A 14336-nucleotide genomic window follows, 5' to 3' on the forward strand; every position below is an offset into this window, starting at 1 on the left:
TGAATCGGTATCTAAGGTCCCTCTAGCAGGCTGCCTTCCCCTGAGAGACTGGCATATTGGAGCTCACCAGGAGTGGCCCTAGACTAGCTGCCAGCAACTGGCGCCCTAGGTGAACCATGCAATCGGTGCCCCACCCCCAAACCTGAAGGGCAGACCTAGGCTGAGGTTTTTGGTAAACTGGGAAACATTTTGCCCCTTTTTTCCTTATAACGTTTCTAAGCGTCTGCACAGAAAAAAGGCACAAAACGATCATCTGCCGTTGCATTCACAGAGTGAGGGGCGACTGACGACATGTACCGAGACCCACCCGCAACAATGTTTTTGCCCCATCAGGCATTGGGAGCTTACCCCAAAATTCCAATGGGCAACAGAGACTGCGGGAACTATGGGATAGCTGACTTACAGAGCAGTGCACTGTGGGTAGAGCTAGCCACGGTAGTGAGGATGCACTCCACCGACTTAATGCACTTAGTGTGGACATATGCAATCAAATATATAAAATCGATTTCTAAAAATCGACTTCTATAAAATCGACCTAATTTCATAGTGTAAACATACCCTTAATTATTTGGTTTGTCTGTCCGTCCATCTGTCCAACCAATGTTTCTGAGATCAGATAAAATAGAGACACAAAATTTTCAGAATAGATTTGTACACAACAGCTAGATGATATTTGTCTGATTTCAAATAAAAATGCATTAAAATATTAATTATAATTTTTATTATTACAAATCCAAAATAATCAATTATGCTATCCTGCTTTCACTGCCATTATCACCACATCCTATAGAAAGAAATAAGAAAACTCTTCAATGAACTTTAACTCCAAATAAACACTTTACAAAACACTCCAAATAAAAAACACTCTGTATTCTTAAAACATGACTTTTCTTGCTTTAAGTTTTGAAAATTCAGTCACTAGTTCTTTTAGATCCAGTTTTCCAGCTATTTCATGCTCTATTGACATTTTGGCAAGTCCAACAAGTCTCTCTTGCACTATTGTTGAACACAGATATGTTCTTATCAATTTTAACTTTGAGAAGCTATGTTCCTCACTAGCTACGGAAACTGGCAATGTTAAAAGAATGTGTAGGGCTATACAAATGTTGGAAACTGTTTGTGAGTTTATTTTCACAAACAAACTTCAGTACTTCTTCAGGAGTGGAATGTTTCTTAAGTCATCTTGGAAAAGCCTGAAGCTCACTACACAAATCTGTAGCTTCAATGTCTTTTGAATTTTCATAGGTCAATGCTGACTCCAGTTTTATATGAAATTCTCTTATCTGTTTTGCTGTTTTCTTTTGCAAGCTGTGGATATCATATAGAAAACCAAACACTGACTCTAGCTGCTGCGTTTGTTGAAATCTTTGGTCAATCAAGTGAATAGCTACACCAAGGACTGCAAAGTAGAAATTCACTTTGAACCTTTGTTTTGGGTTCTGAATGGGTGTGTCTTGTCCTTCATATGAAAACTGCAGTTTCTTTTCCCGAATGTGAACTGGCTCTGGTTCAAATTCTGTCAGAAAGTCTATTTTTTCAGTGAGCTTGAGAGAATCTGCTAGTATTCTTTCAAACCCTTCATCACTTCTGAATTCCTCCAGGATATTTTTAGTTTGCTGCAGTTTCTGAATAGCAGAACGTATGTTTAAGTTCTTTTCCTGAAGCTGCTTACTAGTGAGGTTAATCTCGAAAAGGAAATTATACCACAAAATGAGTGAAGTCACAAATTTGAACTCGGAAAGGCCATTTGCAAGAGCTTCTGCATCTGAACGTGCTGTATTGCCAGATGATCGAGTAAAGGTAGGATCATCAGAAATTTCAATTAGGGCATCATAAATGTTTCCAAGTTCATAGTGAAGAGGCTTTAAAACATCCAATGCAATTCTCCCATCGTGTTTGACTAAGCGGTTTCACAATTAGAGAATTCACATGGGGAATCAGAATCTCCCAACAGCGTGTTGAGCCTGAGAAAAACACATAAACACACTGCACCAGGTCAAAGAAACTGCTTGCCTCCAAACAGCATCTAGCAGCATCATTGACAACCATATTCATACAATGCGCGCTGCAAGGAACGAAAAAGGCCCTAGGATTGTTTTCAGTCATTCTCCTTTGCACACCATTGTCTTTACCATTCATATTACTCCCATTATCATAGCTTTGGCCACACAAGTTTTCAACAGATAATGACATTGTTTCAAGCTCTTGTAGAATAGTTTCAGTCATAAATGCTCCAGTCGCCTCCTTCAATGGTACGAAACACAAAAAATGTTCCTTTATGAGCACTTCAACATTATCTTCATCTGCAGACTTTTCCATATCCACAAAATGAATGACCATCGTCATTTGTTCAACATGACTCACATCAGGTGTATAGTTCAGTATTATTGAAAAGTATTTTGCAGAATTGGCAGCTTCTACAATTTTCTTTTGAATGGTATTTGCTAGGATTTGAGTCAGTTCATTCTGCATATTTTTTCCTAAGTAATGAACCTGTGTTCCATGATCAGTTGTTTTACGTAGGTGCTCCTTCATGACTGGATCGAACAAAGCTAGGTATTTAACAAATTTTAAAAAGTTTCCATTACCTGGAGTGCATAATTTTTCAGCGGAATGCTAAATTTTGCCCACTGAGAACTCTCACTTAAGCAATCAGATGCTCTAATATTTGTTGCCAATATTCTTCTTTTTCCTTGATCACACATAAATTTCCTTCAGCAATAGTTTTTCCTTTTTTCAATCATAATTCAATTTTTTTTCCAATTTTGAAAACATTCCAAATGTTCTGTATACTTTTATGTGAAGAGAGAATTGAAGATATGTTTTTCCAGACCTTCAAACCATTTTCAGTAAGTGATGTACCATTAGCTCGATTTCTAAACAACTTGCAACAAAAGCAAAACACAGGGTCCTTCGACACTGCATATTGTAATCAGTTTTGATGAATTTCTCCCCCATTAATGAGTTTCCTCTTGTAATGCTGAGCAGAGAATTTTCTTTTATTCCCATCCTTAGGGAAGGGAAATCCATGGACTTGTTCGGGTCCATGTTCCACGAGAATTTGCAGTACACTCTTATCACATCTGAGCCATGAAGCAGGGTCCCTATACTATAACTTGTTTGTAACTTCCCCATCATTTCTTCCTTCTACTTCATTTACTTCAATTTCTCCATGTGTCTCTGAAGGTGAATAAATTTTCTCCACTTCCATATCGGTCTGACGCCATGAGCTGCCTTCATCTAGAAGCAAGTTTCCATCATCTTGAATTTCCAAACTGCTTTTTTGTGGATGTGAGCTATCCTCGTCTTGAAATAATATACCTTCATCTGGATGCTGTGAACTGCTTCCATCTTTATTTGGATTAAAGAGAAGATATTTCAGGAAGTATCCTTGCCATTTTGCTTTTCTTTTCCTTCTCAGCCTTTCCTTTAGGACACTCAGCTCCTGAGGGTTTTCTTTCCTCTTTCTACCATGGGGCATTTGAATATTGTTATGTACTGTGCTCCCAACCACAACCATTATACAGCACATGGTTGGTAATTTAAACCACATTGCAGCCATCCCAAGACATTTTTTCACTGCTTAAAGGTTCAATGATTAGTAACATATGCTCATTTATCTATTAAAACAATTAGTTACAGCGTTTACATGGAAACAAAATAACCTTTTTCAACATTATAACCTGATACTGGTTGTTTGGAAAGTAATCCCCTTCCTCATGGTTACCTGCTTGGAGTATGATGTCATCACCTTCACAGTCTATTAAGTGTTAACGCTGTTACTTTTCTTTTATGGACCTTATTTATTACATGTGAACCAGTTATAACAAAGAAATTTCATAATTATACAGCCCAATAAGGCTAAGGTTTAATAACGCTTAAAGATACTCACATTTTGGATTCATAATGCTGAAAGACGTCATTTTTTATTCTTTGGCACCAAGAAACACAATTTTCCACAGTGTTCACTCGATTTTTAACTATCTACCTGTGACGTGTGTTAAAATGACCATTTGACATGTATCAACTCATGATATCTCCGATCTACATGAATTTCTGTCTCTGCAACCTTGATGTATATTTGAGTTAGGTGTCACTCGCGTTGCAGCTCTTGCAGCTGGGGGATGTGTTTAACTGTGACTGAGTTATTGTTTATCAAAATTGTGGAGTGGGTCATCTTGACCCTACGTCGCAAATTAAAGTATTTTTTGCTAAAGTATTTATATTTGCAGTAAATAAAAGATTTAACATCTTAATAAATTTTCAGAAATGTAGAGAAATAAATTATAATTCATATTCCCTCCGTATAATGCACAGGAATTGAAACAATTACATATTTGTTACTTTATTTGTATTTTTTCATTTTTTTCTTTTTTTCTTTTCTTTTTTTTTAAATTTGATTTTTTTCCTATAATGTGGTACCCCATTTAACCTGGCACCTTAGGCGACCTCCTACTTTGCCTATATGGATAGGCCACCCCTGGTGCTCACTCCAGAATAACTCAGTGCTGAGTGCTAAGTACCATGTGTGGTCTCCTATTCCCAGGGAGACAAGGTGCTGGAGCAGTTTATGGAGAAAAAGGAGGAAGTAGCAGTCACCATCCTCAGTGCTGAAAACATGCAGATAGAGGAAGCTAAGTGCCTGGCAGGTAAGTTGCTGTAGGAGTGAGTATGGGTAATTCCCTGACCATCTCTCCCTGCCTGAGTTGTTGCCTACTTTGTCATGAAAGGGGGTTGCTGGACTACTCTGGGAGATAGCAACTGGATCTGGAAACACGTAGGAGCCCTCTATGTTATGGGGACTTTTTCCAATGTGAGAAATGCCTATTGCTGCCACCAAGAGTTTGGCCTCCTAGGTGAATTGGCACCCTCCTCATCCCTCAACACTCTAGTACCTTCAGTTCTGCAATACCTACTCAATGTATGTGGATTCCTCCACATTAGAGAGCCCACTAGGGTGGAAAAAACCGTATTCATGAATCCAGGGAAATCCTCCTGGGGGATTGGGTTACTTGCAGATTGTATGGTGTTAATGATGTACTCAGTGCTAATCCATTTTCCCCCTCCCTTTATATGCTTCCTTTATATTTGTGCTTGTAAATAAAGTGTGCCTTGATTGTTGGTTCATCCATTATGGAGATGTCAGAAGAGCATATCTACAAGGTATCAGGCTAGTCACACAGGTAAGTACCAGGTCAGGGATAGTATAAATCACCTAGGGAGGTAATGTCGGGTTCCTGAAACCCTTAAACAGTCAGGTGGAGGCACCAGCACTTAGCAGCTAAGAACCCAAACCACTGAAACCCACTGCAGCCGGAGCAGAGGGACAGCAGGTAAGGGTTTGTGTTGATGATTAGCTACACTTAGGGGTATGACAAGACATAAAACTATCTTACATTCTTGGACGCACCGCTGGGATTGTGAAAAGAAAAAAACTCTCCCTTCTATCCCCCTTCATGAGTCTGCTTGGATAGAGGGCACGTCCTAGAGTGAGATGAAAGGGATGAAGGAGACCCACAGCAGGCTGTGGTGGTGGGGAGGCTTTAGCAAGAGTACTTCCAGAGCATAGATTATTGAGGCTGTGGCTACAGCAAAGGCATTGGGACAGGTCACCTTTCATAGCAGAATCTATTAGCAGAAAGAACAAAGATTGTATGTCTTATGTTCTGGTTCAATGAGGTTTGATATGCAGATGGGACCCTGAGACATAATTGTGGATGAAGAGATGAAGCAATTGACTCTACAAACTGTAGACACTAGGCTTATCATGCCCCCTAATCCATGGGAGAAGACATGATTTTCAAGGAGAAATTCAACGTTTGCTTCAGAGAACAGAAAAGAGGGAAGAAGATTTAACAGCATTGTGTAGTTCTGACCCATCTTCTCACCCTCTGACAGATGATTCATTCATAAAGGCCATAGGACAAGTGGTATGCTTGCAAACTGGAACTGACAGTTATCAGAGACTAAAAACCTTTTCAGGGATAAAACCTATCCCTCCCCATGAGGAAGAATTTGAAGTCTGATTGGATCATGCCCTTCGAGTGGAACAGGAATGAGCATGCCTTCAAAGGGGAAAAAGAGACAGAATAGTGAAAAACATGTAAAAGTATGTCTACACTACGGGATTATTCTGATTTTACAGAAACCAGTATTTGGAAACAGAATATGTAAAGTTGAGTGCACACGGCCACACTAAGCACATTAATTTGGCGGTGTGTATACATGTACCAAGGCTAGCGTCGTTTTCCAGAGCGGTGCACTGTGGGTAGCTATTCTGTAGCTATCCCATAGTTCCCGCGGTCTCCCCCACCCATTGGAATTCTGGGTTGAGATCCCAGTACCTGATGGGGCAAAAAACGTTGTCGCTGGCGGTTCTGGGTACAGCCTCACCCCTCCCTCCCTAAAAGCAACAGCAGACGACCGTTTCACACCTTTTTTCCTGGATGAACTGTGCTGATGCCATACCACAGCAAGCATGGAGCCTGCTCAGCTCAAGACAGCAGCCATGGACATTGTAAACACCTCGCACATTCTCGTGCAATTTATGCTGGACCAGGACTTGAAAAACCAGGCGAGGAGGAGGTGGCTATGGCAACATGGTAACAAGAGCGATGAGGACATGGACATGGACACAGAATTCTCTCAAACCGCAGGTCCCAGCGCTTTGGAGAGCATGCTGGTAATGGGGGAGGTTCTAGTCATTGAATGATTTTGGGCACGGGAAACAAGCACAGAATAGTGGGACTGCATAGTGTTGCAGGTGTGAGATGATTCCCAGTGGCTGCAAAACTTTCACATGCGTAAGGGCACTTTCATGGAACTTTGTGACTTGCTTTCTCCTGCCCTGAAACACCAGCATACCAAGATGAGACCAGCCCTCACAGTTGAGAAGTGAGTGGCAATAGCCCTCTGGAAGCTTGCAAGAGCACTCCACTAGGGCCAGATCTGTGTGACAGGGACACCAGCAGAGGTGGTTTTGGAAGATCTTCTACCCATGAATTGTACAGCCATAGTGATCAGTCAGACGGAACTGCAAAAGCAACAGCACCGAGAACCATTGCAGCACTGACTCCAGCGCTTGCAAACTATCTACATCAATGCCAGAGACAGTGGGCTGAATGGAGAACGCAGACAACCTACCCGAAGAGCTCAGATCAGATCAGAAATATCATAGTGCACAGTGGAGAGCGGTTCACATATCAACGAAATAACCCTCATCATCTACTCGCTTCCAGAGGGACCGAGCCCAAGTCCACAGTCTTAAGGAGGAATATGTCTCCAGCCTCAGGAACAGTTCTGGAGCTGAGCAGGAAGCAGCAATGACAGCCGTTCAGAAAAGCTTGGGTGGCAGCACGAGCACCAAACGCTCTCAGCTCTTCTAACGATCCCGTTTTGTGTTAGACAAGAGATTCTATACAGGAGACTCTTTCTGTGGACACAGGAGCATGGCGGCTTCAAAGACTGTTTGCATAGTTCAACTATGTACCAGGTTAAGCTTCTTGACTTTTCCCAGTGATCATCTCGTGGGTCATTCCAGGGTGAAAGAACAAGAACCAGTTGGAGAAGTCTGTCCCCACTGGGGAGGGGCTATGGGCAAGGACGTTGCATTATTATGTCAGTCTTGTGAAGTGTGTTATGATGGGAAAGCCCAAGCATCAGGTCAAAGCCCCTCTCCGCACTTCCCATAATTGAGTTCCTTTCAGATGAGTAGTGTTTTTATGATTTATTCTGGCTCCTTTCCCAAAAAAGACCAGAGGAGCTAGTTACATAACTGACTTTCCTGGATTTTGCTACCGAATGCCGGAAGCAGTAGCTGCTAAGCAACCCGAGAGTTAAAAAGTGTGTGCAGGTCTTAGCAGGCATTTTTTTGCCAGGTAGGTTGGCCTCTGACATCCCTTACAGATTCGGGAACCTAATTGTCGCTGAAAGAACATGAAAAATTCTGTGGGAGCTCATGGGTGAATTCACTTTGGGGTGTGGGCTCATCCTTACCACGCCATCAAAACCAATGGCTTGGTGGAGACGGGCTTTAATGAACTTTGGGCCATGGATACGTAAATTTCGTAAATGACACTCCAATGATTGGACCTAGTGTTGCGACAATTGTTTTTTTGCTACAGGACTGTACCACGAATCCAGTTTTAGAGTTTTCACCATTCAAATTGTGTATCGGCCACGAGGTTAAGGGGCATTACAGTAGGTGAAGCAGCACATGGGAGGGTTTTACGCCTTTCCAGAACTAACATTCTAACTTTGTAAGCAACCTAGCTAGCACTCTCAAACATCATTAGCTTTTGCTAAAGAAAAACCTAAAGGTGCTCAGGAAGAGCAAAAGGCCTGGTATGAGAGACATAGAGAGCGTTCCTTCAAAAATAGGGACCAGGTTATGTCTTAAAGGCACAATGGGACCATAAGATGAAGCGTCATGGGGAGGCCATTTGACGGTCCAGAGCACCTGGGAGATGTTAACTGTCATAGCATTCTCCACCTCAACCTAAAGCCTAAAAGTGTAGCATGTTAATTTCTCATAAAGCCCTTTTAAATTTTCCAAGAATTAGGGTTTGTCAGTTACAGCCCAGGGAGGAGATGATGTTGAGTGGCCTCGCATGGAGTCTACTAGTGAAGGAAAGAGTGACATGGGTGGGAAGACGTGTGAACTCTCCACAAACCCTGCAATGTTGCAGTGCAAACAGATCAAGGAGCTGTGCACTAGCTTCGCACCATATGATTCTCAGCCACCCCAGGACGAACTGAAACGGGGCATACTACTCCATTGAACGAGTAATGCTCACAATTAGAACCCCACCTTACCGGGTGTCTCTTCATGCCCAGCTGCTATAGAACGGAGATTCCAAAATGCTACAGAGAGTAAAGCCATCCTCTAACAGTTGCATGGGCATCTCCCTTGTTCTAGTTCCGCCACCAGATGGGAAATGATGCTTTGCGTGGCTACTGTGGCTAAATGCTGTAGCTCGTCCGACAACTATCCAATGCCATGCATGATGAGCTATTGGAGAAATTGGAACGTGCCATTCACTCTACATTAACTTAACAAGGGGTATTGGCAGTACCGCTAGATGAACCCGCCAAGGAAAGGTCAGGCGTATCATCCCATGAGTGTGTATGAATTTAAGTTCTTGGCTTCCCTTCGGTGCGAAATGCACCCACATTCTCCAAAGGCTTGTAGCATGGTCTCCTAGCAGGAGTTGGGAGAATCTGCAGTTGCCTACATCAACGGATGTGGCCATTTTTTCTGATTCATGGGCAAGAACACTGGAAAAAGTCTTCGAGGCATCAGGCAGGCAGGGACGAACTATTAAGGTCTAAAAAGTGTCAACGGCCAAGACAGACTTACTTGAATACCAGGTGGGTCAGGAACGATTGAAAGCCCCTACAGGCCAGGTGGATGCTATCCAAAGTGGCGGTCAAAGTAAAGAAACAGTCCATCTTCTCTAGGCTTGGCCGGATTTACAGGGCGATTTGTACCCATATAGCCAAATCGTGCCCCATACGACCATGACGAGAAGACACAAGGCCAATGCAGTTACAGGTCGGACTGATAGGGGGCATGAAATAAGCCTTTAATCAGTTAAGAGCAACACTCCATGTCTGACCTGTGCTAAGGGCCCCAGACGTTACACACCTTCCTAGTAACCCAGATGCATTGAGCGTATTGTTAGGAGCAGTTTTAATGCAGGAAGGACCGATCACAGAATTTCATCGGTTCCGTGTTTCCTCGCAAGAAACGTCTGAGCTGGGAAAGCAGCTGGTTCAATCAGTTGAAGAGCTACGCCATTGTGTATGCCCTGGAAAGCTATGCCCATACGTTGGGGACGGGCGTTTCCGCTAGACAAACGACCATTGCTGTTGCTAAAGTGGCCTTTATACTCAAGGGAAACAACAAAAAACGTCTGTCGATGGAGTTTAGCTCTCCAAGATTTTGATTTTAAAATTCAAAACATTTCAGAGCTTTCTAACAAAGTAATGATTACCTCTCCGTGAAAGTTTCTGGAGTCTTACTGGTTTAAATTGTCCTTGGAATGGTGAAAATCTGTAGGTTCGTTACATAATTAGTAGTAATGTAAGGTGCATGTTTTATTAATCCGCTTTATTCTAAGATTCTAGAGAAGAATCACTCCCAATGTGGGTTCCACACTGTCTGAGATTTTGAGGGAGCGTGTCACTAAACAGACTGTGTTAACGGTTAATGCGTCTATTTAATCCTGCTAAAGGGTTTTAGAAAGTTTTACTAGCACTAGCTACAACACCTGACCAGAGGAACCAATGGCGGAAACAAGATGCGTTCAAAGAAGGGAGGAAGTTTTTCCTTGTTTAGAGTTTCAGGTTTCAGCAGGTTTTGAAAGATTCAAGGAACCAGCCTCTTCTCAGGTAGTAAGTTTTAGAAAGTGTCATAAAAGAGTAAGAAAGTTAAATAGCACGAGAAGTACTTTTATATCTCTTTGACTATTAAAGGGTTAACAGCTTCAGTGTTGGCTGGCACGCGGACCAGAGGACCAATTAGGAGACAGGATACTTTCAAATCTTGAGTGGAGGGAGTTTCGCGTGTGCTGTTAGAACTTTGGTGGTGGTCTCGCTTGGGGGCTCAGAGGGACCAGAGCATGCAACCAGGTTTCTCTCAAGGTCTCCCTGTATAGCGTTTTATAGATTACAATAGTGAGTAGGTTAGGTAGATGGAAAAGTTGGCTTATGTTTGTTTTTTTTATTTGCAAATGTGCATTGGCTGGAAGGAGTTTTAATTGTGGCATTTGGCCTGGAAGGAGGGTCAAAATTTGTATTTTTCTGAAGGATTTTAATTTTGTACTTGAATATTAGGTGAGAGGGTTTCCCAGAGTCTATATGGCTAAAAACCCTGTATCTATTCCATTTTAAATTACAAGATAATTTTTTTACTGTTTTTCTCTTCTTTAATTTAAAGTTTCTTGTTTAGAACCTGATTGTTTTTTTATTCTTGTGTGAGACCCAGTGGGACTGGTTCTGGATTCACAGGGGAATTGGTGGGAGAAAGGGGAAGGGGAGATAAAGGCTAATTTCTCTCTGTTCAGGTATCTGTTCTTTCAGGGAAAATCTGGCGAGGGGAGAAGGGAATTTGGAGAGGGGAGAGAGGCGGGGGTGAATCGGGGTTATTCCTCGGCGTGTGTTGTCAGATCATCGCGGTGAAATCGCTCCATATATAGAGACCCGAGTAATCCGGGCTTGGCGAGAGGACGTTTTTAAGCTTTTGAGGGGTAAGAGTTGCAGTTTTCCGTCTCCGTTGTTGTGATTCAAGTTTTGATCACACAGTGATCTTCCAGGGTAACAGGGAGGGTGAGGTGGGGAAGGTTTACGTTTCTTGTGTTAAGATCCAGAGGGTCTGAGTCTTTGGGGTCCCCAGGCTTGGGGGAGAGAGTGTACCAGGCACTGGAATTCCTGGTTGGTGGACAGCGCTACAAGTTCTAAGCTGGTGCATTAAGCTTAAGAGGATTCATGCTGGTACCCCATCTTTTGCGACGCTAAGGGTTTCTTTGGTTTATCTGACACCCCCTTCCTTCCCTGCCTTGGCAATGCAGGAAGGTATTTTCTTTTCCTTTGCCACAGCAAACAGCCAGTCAGGATCGCCACCTTGTCCCCTTAATTAAATTCCCATATTCAACAGGTTGACCATGAACGACTTATTATATAACGGTAAAAATATTATCTTGTGTAATTTAAGACTGGAATATGTTACGGTCTTTCAGTGTAGACACTGGGAATACTTCCAGCCTAAAGTATACCAAACAGTAACAAATTAAAATTTCTTTAGCAAACATATTAAATTTGAACTGCCTCCTCGAACCATTATACACCCAATTAAACTCATTCCAGGCAAATTTACACAATTAAACTCTTCCGCAATACACATTGTAAAGAAAAACATTAAGCCTAACTACCTTATTTTACCTAGATATTTTTCTGTTTTGCACCACAAGAGCTGTGAGATTGGAGAGAACGGTGCACGTTGTTCTGGTCCTCTGAGCCCCAGAGTGAACCAACAAACTTTACTAACAGACACACATTTTTCAGAAACTTTGTCCCTCCTCAAGATTCTGAAAAGTAATCCTGTCCTGATTGTCTCTGGTCATTGACAAGCCAGGCTCACTGATCTTAGTTAACCCTTTGCAGCAAAAGAGACATGATATGTGTTCCATTTAACCCTTAATTATGTTGTATGCATGGTGATGGGCACTGAGCTTTTCGCATTTAGAGCAGGATCCTTCGCATGAACCAGCCACACAGTGGGGAGTGGCTTATCAGAGATCTTCCATATACCAGGCCGTGGGGAGGAGATGGTAAAATGATCATCCCCAGAGTCAGAGAATTGGATGGCGGGGTTGTTTGGTTTCTTCTGTGCAGCAGTCTAACGGAAAAGCGCCAGCACTCAATGGGCTTTCTGCTTGGTATGTGGGAAAGGAGGCGCGCTGGATATATGAAGGTGCAGAAGCTGAAAGGACAATCGGGCTTACCATTGCCAAATGCAAGCCGAATTCTGTTGCCCAGAACCTGCATCTGTGATCTCTAACCCAAAGCCACAGGCATCATTATTAAGATGCAAATGGACCTTCTACTTGCAAATCAATGATGCTATGTAATGTGAAATTATGTGGTTCACTGTGAAGAGTATAACCATATCTGTTCTGTACAATGTATCTTTTTTAAAATATTCTTCTCCCTTTTTTCCCTCCCTTCCTCCCCGCAGCTGACATTTTCCAAGTCCCTCCTCCGTGCCCGTGAAGGCTATTCAGATATAAGGCAGTGGCAAAAGAGGAGGCGATTGATGAAATGTTCACTGAAATATGTGGACTCGACCCAATGAAAGAGCCTCATTCTGACTGAGTGGAAGACGCAGGTATCAAAGTAAGAAACGAGGGTGGTGAATGTGAGGAAGGAGGGATCTTGTGCATGAGAGGGTTGGCAGGGAAGACAGAGGAGGGCGGGCAGGAGACCAGCAGTGGCGGAGCTGCCTGTGTGATCAAACTGACATGCTCCAGCGTTCGGTGTAGAGCTTCAGGAATGGCCAGCAGGAATCACAGAGTGCCATGCAGCCCTGGTAGATCCGCACTCCCCTGAGAGGACACCAGTGTGTCCTTAGGCCTCCTCACACAGAAGACAAGTAAGCATGGGAGGTCCAGTGCACCGCCCGTATCCACCCCAGTGGGACAGAGCCAACCAAAAGGTCGATATATATTTTGAAAACTTTTTTTTAGGAGCCTTTTCCTTCCCTTCTGATCCTGCCTCCCAAACCCACCTGGGCTTACCTTGTCAGATCTCTCCCCTTTTTATAATGATAATAAGAATACTGATTTTTAAATGATAGTGATTTTATTTCCGTTAGAAAGCAAGCCTGTGATCGAGGGGGAGCGGTGGGGTTGCTTTACAGGGAATGAGTCAATCAAGGGGGCACGTTTTCATCAAGAGAAACAAACACCAGGCAGTCACACGTGTACCCTGGCCAGGATGACATGGTTTTCAAAGTTCTCTGATGCACACCGCTTCACTGGTGTTGCTTTCTTATCGCGTGGTGTCTGGCTGCATTGTAATCAGCGGGCCCAGTGAATTTGCATCAGCCTTCGCTTAAATTGGTCTCCCTCTTTACTTCACAAGAGTGTGGACCACACAGAAAGCGAGCAATAACAATGGGGGATATGTGGTTTGGCTGAGGTCTGAGCGATGTCTAGTAATGGCACCAGAATCCCTGTGTAACATCAAAATGCACATTCTACCAACCATTCTGCACTTGATTCCAGCCTGTATTGAACAGGTCCTGCGACGTCCGGCTGCCCTGTGTATGGCTTCATGAGCCCTGCATCAGGGATTAGGTGAGATCCCTCAGGATAACTAATAGGCATTTCAACATCCCAACTGTTATTTTTTTGTTCTGGGAGTAGATTCCCTGGCTGCAAGCCATTTAAACAGATTACTGTTCTGAAGACACGAGGATCATTAACCACTTCCCAGGCCCATACGCCACGTTGATGTTGCGTGAAATGTCACTTGTGAGCCACCAGTTGCTTGCGGCACCATTGAAAAGTACTTCCTTGGTGGTTTAGTAACTGGTGCTCTTGAGTGCCTCGGTGCAAGGATCAGGGATATGTGTGTGGGTAGCTCTATCGCCCCATCACAGTTAGTGGGATCCCATGCAGTGCAAAGCATTCCCATATGGACCTGTTAGTGCGAAGGTACTTTCGTAACAAAGACTTAGTTGATTATTTTGTCCACTGTGTGTGCATCACAACAGCTCACAGTGATTTACCCACTCCAAATTGGTGGTGTGCTGTAGGTCATTGTAGCGTCTGGCA

At 43.1% G+C, this 14336-nt stretch overlaps 1 protein-coding gene across 1 annotated transcript in view; it reads left to right on the plus strand.

Moving 5' to 3' along the window:
- The window catches only part of LOC116825956 (guanylate-binding protein 3-like), a 197430-nt gene that overhangs the window by 21020 nt on the left and 162074 nt on the right, over positions 1 to 14336 (plus strand). The window contains exon 3 of the mRNA XM_075071154.1: positions 4547 to 4649. Coding sequence (XP_074927255.1) covers positions 4547 to 4649 — 103 coding nt within the window. The remainder of the gene's footprint in view (positions 1 to 4546; positions 4650 to 14336) is intronic.

The sequence above is a fragment of the Chelonoidis abingdonii genome, chromosome 11, assembly GCF_003597395.2.
Source record: "Chelonoidis abingdonii isolate Lonesome George chromosome 11, CheloAbing_2.0, whole genome shotgun sequence".
Taxonomy (NCBI): domain Eukaryota; kingdom Metazoa; phylum Chordata; order Testudines; family Testudinidae; genus Chelonoidis; species Chelonoidis abingdonii.